Source organism: Talpa europaea (assembly GCF_964194135.1).
Source record: "Talpa europaea genome assembly, chromosome: 7".
Classification (NCBI taxonomy): Eukaryota; Metazoa; Chordata; class Mammalia; order Eulipotyphla; family Talpidae; genus Talpa; species Talpa europaea.
In genome coordinates this window covers 74,794,935-74,807,567 of record NC_140074.1, presented here as the reverse complement: position 1 = coordinate 74,807,567, position 12,633 = coordinate 74,794,935, and the positions used below count along the sequence as shown (strand labels likewise).

Here is a 12,633-nt window from a genome sequence, read left to right as displayed (position 1 = left end):
TTGTGTGTGTGGTCTCTTAATTGTCTCTGAAATAAAGGAAATATTTAGAAAGAGAAAGAAACATTCACCAGGTGAACCTTTCAGCCCACTTAAAAGAAGCATACAGCATATGGCTTTTCCAGCCTACTTTCTGTAAAGGAGAGAGGAAGAGACAGAGTGAAGGAAAAAAGAAACCTTTAGGTGAAAAAACCTAACGACCTCCTGCAGAAGAGCAGAGCTAAATCTACCACCATCTGTTGTTTTACTTCCCTAAAATGAAATCGGACGTCCTTTGTTTTCTCAGGGTGTTTCCACACTTTCGTCAGGCTCCCCTTTTCTTGGGACATTTCTACCATTTTCTCAGGCTCCCCATTTCTTGGGGCATAGGAGGTTGATATCCCATACTTTTCTTCCAAGGTGATCATGTTGGGGTCACCATTTGCCACCTTGTGGGACAGCAATGTTGGGAGAGGCATGGGACAAAGGAAAGACTTCTCAAAATCCAGGTAGATGTGTAGAGGGGCTTTCAGCTAAAAAATGCAGCCTCGATCTATGGGTAGTTTCATATTTATTTAGAACTAGGTTCAGAGAAGATGGGCAAGTATGTGAAGGAGTATACATGAATGGGGGTGCATTATGAGGGATGCTTTATCATCTGGGGTAATCTAGGGTGGAGTGATCAGGGCTATTGCTTGAGGGGCTCCATAGTTCCTGTTAATCATAGCATATTATCCCTAGTCCCTTTTCTTACCTAACTTTCTGCTAATCTTTACAAGTAAGGTATTCTAGCTGATCTTACTAAACTGGCCATAATGTCTGCCTGCTGTTTTCAGTAGACACTGGTTTCCCAGTATGTTCCTTAAACCAGGACTTTTGCCCTGGTCAGAGGTCCCCTGCCTGATTCTGCATTTTAGCTTGACCAGCAGGAACCCTGGGCAGCAAGACAATAGCCCTGATAACAAAGAGGGCCAGGGAATCCCACAAGTTTGCTCTTTGGTTTAAAGCCTAAAGCTCCTTTTAATATTTCTTGAACAGGGGGCTTGGTGGATGCAAACTTCCTAAGATTTTCTTTGTCTGAGAAGGTATCTTATTTCTCTCTCATACAGGAAAGAGAGCTTTGTGGAATAAAGTATTCTTGGCTGGATAAAGTTCTTTTTGTCTTGGAGTATTTTCAATATGTCATTCCATTCTCTTCTTACCAATTTTCATTCTGGGCTTTCCAGTTTCTTTAGAGAAATCCAATGTTAATCTAATGGGTGTTTCTTTCCAGGTTATGTGTTTCTTGCCCCTCATCAGCTTCATTATTTTTCTTTGTCTTGTATTCCTGGAAGCCTCAGTATGATATGTCTTGCTGTAGGCCTCGTCTATCAATATATCAATCAATCTATCTATCATTAATGTTTTTTAATTATCTTAAATTGTTCATTTTTGTATAGTAATTGGTTTCTGCCCTCAGGTGTGGACTCCGGTTCTCCTGCTACTGTTTTACCCACAAACCATCACCATATTCCCTTGTGTTCTTCCCTTTTATTTGGATAACTTGTTTACTTGTTTTTTTTTTTAATTATTATTTTTGCTTCTTGTATTTGTATTGAAGAATATTCAGATTCTTCTTCAAGTTTAGGAAGTTTTCTTCCATTATTTCTTTAAATATTTTTTCAGTTCTATTCCTTCTCTTCTCCTTCTGTAATTACTATAATTCTTATGTTTCTTTTCCTCATGATGTCAGATACTTCTTAAGTTGCTTCTTCATTCTTTTTCCATTGTATATTTCCTTTTTCTATCTTGCTTCTTTCCTCATTTTTATCTTTGAGATCACTAATTCCACCTGGTATTCTACTTCCATGGCTTTCTCCTGACTTTTTAAAATCTCCATTGATCTTACATCCTGCCATTCTGTTATTTTGTTGTTCAAAGTTTCAATTCCAATCTTCTGTTTGTTACTTGTGGCCCAGACTGGGACCTATACAGGTTCCCAAGTTGCTGGTGGGTTGTCTCATGGTTGGCGATGCTTCCTGGATGGCAGTTGGGAGTTTATGGTGTTGGGCAAGGCCTGCAATGTCCATAGTGGGGCATGAGTCTACTCCAAATATGCTGGCGGCTGCGTATGTCGATGGCTGCACTTCTGAGAGTGCCTGGAGTTTGGTGGTGAAGGGTGAGGCCCTGCAATGCCCAGAAAGGGGCATGAGCCTGCATCTGGGGAGCTAATGATTGAGACTGGGGTCATGGGTTTTTACTGGAGGGTTTCTGAAAATCCCTGATGTAGGGTGAGGACCTGCATGGCCCAGACTAGGTTGTGTGTCTGTTCCTGAGGCACTGGTGACTGAGCGCTGGCTGTAATGCATTTCTCAAGAGCAGATCTCTCTTTTTTTTTTTAAGATAGCATTCTAATAGATTTGAAGTGATCCCTCATTGTGGTTTTGATTTCCATTTCCCTAATTATTAGTGATGATGATTTGTCATCTGGCCATTGACCATATTTATATCTTTTGGAACATTTTCTATAAAGATCCATTGTCCATACAAAAAATCGTATTTTGTTTTGTTTTTTTATTGGGGTTATAAGAATTTGTAAAATAGAGTTTGGATATTAGTCCCTTACTCATGTATGATTTGCAACTATTTTCTCCCATTCTGTGGGTTGCCTTTTCATTATGTTGATGCTTTTAATGTCTTCTTAAGACCAACTGGTTTAAAGAAAAAGGAGAATAATAGGGGAGCTATGCACATGTGGGGCAAGGAGATATAAAAGAAATCTCTGCATCTTCATCTCAATTTTGGTGTGAACTTAAAACTGCTCTAAAAATACAGTTGCTTTTTTTTTTTTTGTGAGACTCTCGCCGGCGGCCAGGGAATGAACCAGTGCTGCAGAGGTTGCCGGCAGCCTCATAGCCCAGTGCTCAACCGCTGTGCCACCAGGGGAGGCCCTAAAAATACATTTTTTAAAATAAGAGAGAGGAACATTATTATACATAAAATATAGTATTCACACCTGAATTTAGCTGATTTTGAAGGATATTTTTATCTTAAGATTTTGAGCCTCCCCAGTGGCCTCTGCAGCGGTTAAGCTCTGGGTTGTGAAGCTGCCCACAGCCTCTGCAGTGCCGGTTCGATCCCCAGCCACAGGGTGAGGGTCCCACATGGCGCGCAGACCTCTCCTGCCACCTGCTACTCCCCTCAGCAGTGTACTTCGTCAGTCTGCCTGCTCTGCTCTTCCCTTTGACTGTGGTGAATTCTCTCACCCTCCCGCGCTACTGACTGTACCCAGTGCTTGTATGAATAAATAAATAAATCTTAAACAAAAAATTTAAATAAAGCACAGACTGTGGAGGCTAATGCTACAGGGCAGCAAGGGGCACTAAACTAGCCAAGGACCAAGGACACTGCCCAAATAGTTTACCCATCACTGTCAGAGTTCTTTACCCAAGCGCAAAATCGCAAGACTACTCAGGCTCAGGAAACAACAAAGGGATTTATTTAACAAACCAGGGAAAACAAAGGGTTACTATGACCAAAAATGGCCTTTACCTTGCCAAAGACATGTGCAGTGTTACTCAGTTTTGCACAAAGGCAGTTAAAATGGTGTCTTCCCGCCACTGAGGATACAGAACTCCTGTCTCAAACAATAGGCCATATGTCTAAGATGGCATCTTCCTGCCACTGTGGGCATGCTGCAGTCAGACTATAGGCCAGGTTCGACTCATGAAGACAGCAGAAAACACAACAGGAGATGCTCCATGAGCTGCCGGGATGCCCCAGCACAGCACCAGACAAGCGACACTCAAAACAATAGCAGCTGAACGAATTGACAAGCACCATGCTCATGCATCTTAACAAGATGCCTGGCTCAGGTCTTCACCTTTACCACCAAGCCACAGCTCAGTAAGAGACCTGGCTCTGGGTCTCCATCTTCTCCACCAGACCACAGTTCAGTGAGATACCTGGCTCCCTGGTCTGCTGTCTCTTCCACCTGGCCACAGCTCAACTAGACATCTGGCTCCCAGGTCTCCTGTCTTCTTTGCCAGGCCACAATAGCTTTTGAAAAGATCGGCATAGTGGGGGCCCAAATCCACTAACTCCAAATGCTATGAAGACTGCCCCATAAAGACTGCTCTCGAGCCCCCTTCTTCAATCATTACTTATCTGTCACTCCACTCCACTTTTAGCATTTTCCTTAGGGCTATCTTTACCAGCAACCTCCTCCAGGGGGCACCACCTGTAGCAGTCTTTTGGCTTCAGCTACCGGTTGCCACCAGTTACAAGTACAAATAACAATAGAGTTCTTCTGATATTATTTCCAAGGAAGAGAAAGTCTGCTCATCAAAAGACAACATTAAAGGAGTGTGTAGAGTAAGGAAAAATGTCAGGCTTTTCTGCCCTTCCTCCATCAGGATAGATGATGGATCTCTGCAGTCCTGAATGCATGCCTGATGGCAGGCACCTGGAGTAGGGTGTGGGCATAGGTAGATGGAATTCACCTGGGCTGAGACTGGGCTTTTAAGGGCGGCATCATGGGGACGCCAGCAGAAGCCAAAAGAGAAGCCAAGAAGCAGCAGAACGAACGGAAGAGCAGAGAAGCAGAGAGAACGCCAGAAAGCCCAGATAGAGTGTGGATTTGCTGGGGGCTGGGAGGACTGCCAGCCTCCCGGCCCCCCAGCACCCCTGCCTGCCATATGCCTGGTGAACCCCAATAAAAGCCTGAACACCCACTGAGGACTCTAGGACTCTGACTCCTTCTTTACCCGGTATGCTGGATCAGAAAACTTGCTTCGTGTCCTGACCTGACCCTACGGAGTGAAAATGCAGCTGTAGATTGGTGGATATATTTCTAATACATATAAGGTAAAGAAACTAGAATATTTAAAACAACTAGTTTTGTGTAAATAGAGTGAATTTACTCTATTCAATTTCAAAACTTACGTAGCCATAGTTAAGACTGTCTGATATGAACAGAAGGGTAGACATATGATCAACGGTACTGAATAGAGAACCCAGAAAAGGTTTCACATAATTTATGGCTAACAGATTTTGGACAGGATTTTGAAAGCAACACAATGGAAGAATGAGTTCCTTCAGCAAACAGTCGGGAGCAATTGTATATCCACAAGAAGACAAACACAAAACAGGGATACACCTATACCATGGAGAAATAGCAACAAAATGAAAAAAACTACTGATATATTCAACAAAGAAGAGATCTCATGGCTATTGAGTGAAAAAAGTCAATTTCAAAGGTCATTTATGTAACATTCTTGAAATGACCTTTATAGAGATGGAGAAGAGATCAGTGGTTGTCAGGAGTCAGGAATATTGGGGAGGGGTAGCATGAAAAGGGTATATGTGGTGATGGCATGGTTCTGTATCCTGAATTTTGGTGGTACATGAATCTACATGTGTGAAAGTGGCACAGAACGCACATACTCTATACTAGTGTAGATGGCAGGAGAACATGGAGCAGGATCTCTATGACCCAAGCAGATGGAGTAAAGGAGGAGAGTCCTAGAGCCCTCGGTAGCTTTTGCAGGATTTTATTGGGATTTACCAGACACATGGCAAGCAGGGGTGCTGGTGGGGGGCAGGGAAGCTGGCAGGCCTCCCAGCCCTCCCAGTCCCCAGCAAGTCTTCACTCTTTCTGGGCTCTCCGGCTTTCTCTCGTGTTCTCTCTGCTTCTCTGCTCTACTCTCTGCTCTCATGGTTCTTCTGCTGGCGTCCCCATGACGCTGCCCTTATAAGCACAGTCTCTCAGCCCAGGTGCACTTACACATGCCCACAGCCCACTCCAGGTGCCTGCCATCAGGCATGCATTCAGGACCGCAGGGATCCATCATCAATCCTAACGGCGGGAGGGCAGAGAAGCCTGATACTTTTTCACTTACCCTATGACTAGTTTCCTGGTTTTTATATTGTACTATAATAAAATGTATGAAATGTAACTATTGGGGTAAATTGGGTGCAAAATGCAGGGGATCTCTGTACCATCTGTGAAGCTTCCTGTGAATATATATTTTTAAATTAAAAATTCACATTTAGAAAAAAACAGTTTTAAACCATAGGAGTAGATTAAATTTGGGGGAGCTAAGGAAAACACATGTCTTCATGTATATATGTGTGTGTGTGTTAATTTAATGCAACAACAATAATCCAGTTTATACTAAGTGGTAGGAAATTAGACATTGTAGGGGTAGGATGGACACTGAGCAGGTTTTCTATGATCCCATGCAGACCAGGTAAAGGAGGAGTCAGGGTCCTGGAGATCTCAGTGGCTTTTGCAGGTCTTTTATTTAGATCTACCAGGCATATGGCAGGCAGAGGTGCTGGGGAGCCAGGAGGCTGGCAGTCCTCCCAGCCCCCAGCAAATCCTCACTCTATCTGGGCTCTCTGGTGTTCTCTCTGCTTCTCTTCTTCTTCTCTCGACTTCGGTTCATTCTTGGCTTTTGCTGGTTGTCTCCATGATGCCGTCCTTATAAACTCAGTCTCTCAGCCCAGGTGTACCCACTTCAGGAGCCCGCCATCAGGCATGCATTCAGGACCACAGGGTTCCCTCATCTATCCTAATGGTGGGAGGGCAGAAAAAGTCTGATACTTTTACCTTACCGTACAATATGAACAAGATATTCAAGACCTGCTGCTATGGATCTCATAGTATATTAAACACACTAATGAGAGTGGTAGCTTCAGAGGACAAGCACCAAATACCTGCAAGACCAAACCATGAGATCAGGTAAGGGCTTTGTGGAGAAACTGATATTTCCCCTGAGACTTGAAAGCTATGCATTTTTCATGCAAAAGGTTTAGAGAAAGGAGGAGGCCATATTGGCTAGAAATAAGGGCATAGGGCCTCCCCTGGTGGCTCAGCTGGGCTGCGAAGCTGCCTGAAGCCTCTGCAGCGCCAGTTCAATCCCCGGCCGCCGGCGAGGGTCCCACATGGTGCGCAGACCTCTTTGCAGCGCACGCTGCTCCCCTCAGCAGTGTATTTCCTTGGTCTGCCTGTTCTGTTCCCTGCTCTGACTCTGGCGAATTCTCTCACCCTCCCGTGCTTCTGACTGTACCCAGTATTTGTATAAATAAATAAATCTTTTACAGAAAGAAAGAAAGAAAGGAAGGAAGGAAGGAAGGAAGGAAGGAAGGAAGGAAGGAAGGAAGGAAGGAAGGAAGGAAGGAAGGAAGGCAGGCATAGAACAAGTCCTAGTATCCAGACCTGGAATGTAGGGTAGAGTGTTCAAGAAGATAAAAGTTTGGTCTTGCTGCAATATATGGCCTGGGACTAGGGGATGGAGAATGGTGTTAGACAAAGCAGGGCCAGATCATAGAAGATCTGGTAAAATGATTTAAATGAAGTGGTTTCAACAGAGAATTGACATGGATATGAGTGGGCCAAGCATAGAGTGGGAGGCCAGACGGGAAGTGGTGGTGGTTGCTCAGATCAAGTGGTAGTGGTGAGGCTAGAAGAGGGCCATAGAACTTAAAGTATGGGTGCTAGAATTGATTTGACTTAGTGACTGAATGGAGGTCATGGGTGAGGATGAAGAATGTGGTGAAGGTAAGGGAAGGAAGGGTGACTCTGGTATTGTAGGTGTCATTTGCTGAGATGGGGAGCGACTGGAAAAGACTGTGGTCTTGTGGGAGGTAAAATGAATAGATGAGTTCCACTCTAGATGTGTTAAGAGGTATCTGTGGGAGACTTGGTAGGGAATGTCTGGTAGATAGGTGACTCCAAGATTGGACTTTCAGGGGAGATGAAGATGGCGGTCTGTGAGGCATTGCCATCTTTGTGCTTGGAACTCTTGTGAGTAAGATTGTCCAGGAGTGTGCAGAATGAAAAGAGAAGAGAATTGGTATTGATGGCAGGGATGGATTAGGAAATCCCCAGGCAGCAATATGGTCAGCTTCAAAGAAGTGCTCTGAAGAGTCGGACCTGAAAAGAGTTGGAGCAAAAGAGCTTTCTTCTTCAAAGTCTCTCATCTTGCCTTCCTGCCACATTGCCACCTCACTCCTTCCTCTCAGTTTTCTCCCATGTTGGCATCAACCAGAATGTTTCTGTGATACCCCTAATCTCTGGAGGAGAGACTGACCAAGCCAATTTGGATGCAGACTCTATCTCATACCCTTAAGTTTGTGGAGGTATGGGAGGTTTATAACACAAACACAGAGCTGCTGAGAGTTGCTGCTTTGCATAGGTTGGTAGTTAAGAAAGTCCATTTTGCACTGGTTAGATACTGGAAGGTTGGGAAGGAGCCAGGGTGTTCTGCAACCATCCCAGGCTGTGTAGGTTCATCATCGGTTCATGCAGATGAAAGAGAACCTTGGAGCCCTTGGCATCATCCCCACAGGTCAGGAGAAACAAGCCAGCAGGAAGACAGCAACTTGCTCCCCCCATCTCGCCACCCCCCCACCCCCGTGAATCCCAAACGCTCTTTTTTCTCTTACCTGTTCTCCACTGCTCTTCATTGCACTCTGCCACCCTGGCCTCTGCTGCTGCCCTTATATGCTCCATCTCTCAGTGCACCCACTCATGCAGGCGCACACCACACTCCAGGTGCTACCATCGGGCCTGCATGTAAGACCACAGGTAAGACCACATTGATGCTAATGGCAGGAGGGAGAAAAAAATCTGAAAACTTCCATTTACCCTACACAAGGGGAGCATAACATTTAAGGGGTTAAAGAAGAAGAGTAGCAAAAGCAAATGAGAAGGCATATCTAGAAAATTAGAAAAAAAAGCAGAAACTCAGGAGACACAAATCTCAAGAAGGCAACAGTCAAGGATCCAATATTGCAGAGTGCAGTGTGCACGTGCGTAAGTAGGTGCACCTGAGCCTAAAGACCGCCTATAAGGCCAGAGTCACAGTGGTGCAGCAGCAGAGAGCAGAGGACCAGCAGTAGAGACCAGCAAAGAGACCAGGAGAGAAAACAAGAGAGTCCAGAGAGAGCAAAGATTACCGGAGTCTAAGAGGCTGCCCTGCACCTGGTTGCATCACTACAAATAGTGTAGAAAGATCATTAAAATCCTGAAAAGCCACTGAGGGCTCCAGGACTCTCCTTTTCCTGTCTGCTCAGATCATAGAAAACCTGCTCTGTGCCTTGCTGGCGCTATAACTGCCTTTGCCTTCCACTTTTCCAAAGAAGGTTCTTAAGACGTCCTTAGAAGCAGTGGTTCCAAAATTTTAACATGCATCAGAATCACCTGGAGGGATTATGAAAACACAGATTTCTGGGCTTTTGATTCTGTGGGAAGGGTCTAGGGGCAGGAATGGCACGGAGCAGGTTTTCTGATCCAGCAGACTGGGTAAAGGAGGAGAGAGTCCTGGAGCCCTCAGTGGCTTTTGCAGGCTTTTATTGGGATTAACCAGACAGAGGTGCTGGGGGGCCAGGAGGCTGGTAGGCCTCCCAGCCCCCAGCAAGTCTTCACTCTATCTGGGCTCTCTGGCGTTCTCTGGTGCTTCTCTCTGCTTCTCTTGTGGTTCTGCTCCATTCTGCTGCTCTGCTTCTGCTGGCATCCCAGTGATGCCACCCGTAAAAGCCCAGTCTTAGCCCAGGTGAATCCCATCTACATATGCCCACACCCTATTCCAGGACCGCAGGGTTCCGTCATCTATCCTAATGGCAGGAGGGCAGAAAAGCCTGATACTTTTTACCTTACCCTACAAAGGGCCCATGTGTTTGCTTTCCCAGTGAGATCCCAGGTGATCCCAGGTGAGATCCCAGGTGATCCCAGTGAGATCCCAGGTGATACTGATGCTGCTGGTCCACATTGAGAATCACTACTTGAGGGCCTGGTTCTCAGAAACTAGATATGGGAATCTGGAAACAAAGCTAATTTATTGAACACAGGAATGAGTAGGATTGTAGTGGCAAGAATGGACAGTGCAGGATCTCTATGATCCAAGCAGACGGGTAAAGGAGGAGTCCTGGAGCCCTTGGTGGCCTTTTCAAGCTTTTATTGAGTTTACCAGGTACTCAGCAGGCAGCATTGTGGGGGGGCCAGGAGGCCGGCAGGCCTCCCAGCCCCCGGTGAATCTTCCCTCTTTCTGGACTCTCTGATGTTCTCTCATGGTCTCATTCTCTCTCTTTTGCTGGTTCTACTGTCTTCTGTTCTCCTTCTGGTGGTTCTGTTCCTCTGGCATCCCGTGACACCACACTTATGGGTTCAGTCTCTCAGCCCAGGTGAACCCACCTGCGCATGCCCACACCCTACTCCAGGTGCCCGCCATCAGGCATGCATTCAGGACTGCAGGGATCCATCATCTATCCTAATGGTGGGAGAACAGAAAAACCTGACAATCATTAATTACCCTACAAGAATGAAAATGTATATAGCTGAAAAAAAATTAGAAAGAAATATTGTGAAAGCAAGGACAATTATTACATTCGTACCATTTTTTTGAGAAGGATAAGGTTTAGCTTTATAATAAAGTTGTTAGGATATGCCTAGCATAAGGCAACCTGGCCCCATATTCCTTGTTGGCATTGAGAAGAATGCTGACTTAACATCCAGGTGTGGGTCCAATCGCAGCTTGTCACTCACTGATTTTAAGATGTTGTGTCAGCGTGAACACCTTTCCTAACTTCCATTGCCTCTCTTTCAAGTGGGGTTAGATGACTTCTACATTGTTTCTCAGAAGTTTAATGGGAAATGCTTAAGAAATTAGTTTTCAGGAGAGTTAATTAGCATAATTGGTGTATTTCCCATTGGTGTATATTTGGATTGATACTGTTCTGTTTCCTATTTACATAATCACTAAATGTGTCTTCATAATTTTAAAAGTATATTTTTCTCCTCCATCACTTCCCAAGTCTCTAAAATTTTCTGTATAGCAGGAAAATTATATGTAGTATTTATGGACCTATGTTTTAGACAAAGACAATAGAGAATCAAATGACACCTGCACCACAATTTTGGTGTGTGGTGACTGTAGGAAGGGAGTTTGGTGCCTCAACTCATTACATATGCCATACCCATTTGTGCTAGTCTATCTATCTGGATCTTTTGATCTGAATACAGTTGGTTGAAGTCCTCCTTCAAAACTCTCATCAAACTCTCATTTGCCACCCATAGTAAAGTTAAGCTGCACAACTAGAGCCGGACTGTTTGTCCAGGATTCTGGCCACTCCCTGAAGGGTTTGCTGCCTGGCCAAAATTTCAGAGTAAGGAGGAGAAAGAACTGAGTGTACCCAGTGACCTTGTCCCTTAGTCTCCCCCACCCCTACTCAGTTCTTATAACAGAGGCCAGAAGTTTGCTTTTTATTTTTCCAAATTTATAAGGTTTGATTCATTGGCCTTTTAGAGTCCAATGAGTGGGGAGGGGAGGGATCTTCAAGAGAAAATGGGGAAAGTAGGATATGAAATCTAGTCTCAGTTGTCCCTTAGTTGAGAGGATTTGTTGTTCCTTTCCCAGCATCCCTGCCTTGTCCTGTTTCTGAATTCCACTCACATTAACATTGCTAGTGTTGCTATGCCAAAAGGAAAGACTTCATCTATAAAATGTCTGGGATAGTAGTCAGGGGCTCTTGAGGTGAGTGTGGGCAAGAAGGGACAGTGTCATCAATCAGCAGCTCATGGGAAGGTGGGGAACTGGACTGAGCTCTCTGGGTTTGACCCCAGCTTCCTGACATTGGGTGAGTTTTCCATTTGCTTACTCAGACTCTGAGTCTTCATATGAGTAATCTAGATGATAATATCTACACCAGAGGCTGTTGAATATATAGAATGTGATACTGTACAAAATCAGAGCTCTATAATCTCAGTTGCTTTTATAAGGTTTAAGGAGTATGACTTATGGCTATTAAGAGGGACTGTGGTTTTAGCACATTGGGGTGCTTTTTTTTTTTTTTTTTTTTTTGGTCAGAATGCAGGAAAGTGTGTTCAAAAAGTAGAGAAAAGGCCAAGAATGGCCTTTGGCAGTGGTTCAACTACAACCATTCATTAATACAGCTACTCATTTCCTCCAGATGCCTTTGCTGTGGTTTGAACTTCTGAGAATTGCACTTCCTTCAGTGACTGAAGGAGAACTGAAGGCCAGACCTCTGGCAAAGTGTTGTCTTCTGAGGCAGAAATAAATTTTGTTACTCTTCTCTCTTCCACAGATGTCAGAGGACGAGCCTTCCGAAAAGGATGCCCTACAGCCTGGCCGCAATATTGTGGCCGCAGGTTATGCTCTCTATGGTAGTGCGACCTTGGTGGCTCTTTCCACAGGGCAAGGAGTGGACCTCTTCATGCTTGACCCAGTAGGTATCCAGTATGATGGGCTCCATCATATCCAGCACTTGGGCTCCATGGACTACTGTGCTCTAATTCCAGTACTGGGGCGAATTTACTGATTATCCCTAATATTTGCTTTTAGGGCCAGGAGTCTAAGTTGGGTAGCCAACACCATTATCAAAAATGTTAAAGACCTTTTCAGTTGATGATATTTGTGGTATTCTACAAGGGTCAGTTGTATCCATTTAGGCCTTGTCCTTAAAGAATTTATTATCTAAAAATGCATTCAACCTCACTGGTTTATGGGAATTCAATGATTTAAGAATCCCAATGCCACTGATATCCAGACAGAGCAGCAAAATCTGTCCTCTGCTGTCTAGAATAGTAGGCACTAAACTCTTGTGACTGTTACTACTTGCAGTGTGTATAGTGTGACTGGGAAACTGGATTTAAAC

At 44.6% G+C, this 12,633-nt stretch overlaps 1 protein-coding gene across 1 annotated transcript in view; it reads left to right on the top strand.

Annotated features, from left to right (window-relative positions):
• The window catches only part of FBP2 (fructose-bisphosphatase 2), a gene marked incomplete at both ends in the record, with an annotated part of 56,473 nt that overhangs the window by 27,163 nt on the left and 16,677 nt on the right, over positions 1–12,633 (top strand). The window contains one exon of the mRNA XM_084238307.1: positions 12,064–12,204. Coding sequence (XP_084094433.1) covers positions 12,064–12,204 — 141 coding nt within the window. The remainder of the gene's footprint in view (positions 1–12,063; positions 12,205–12,633) is intronic.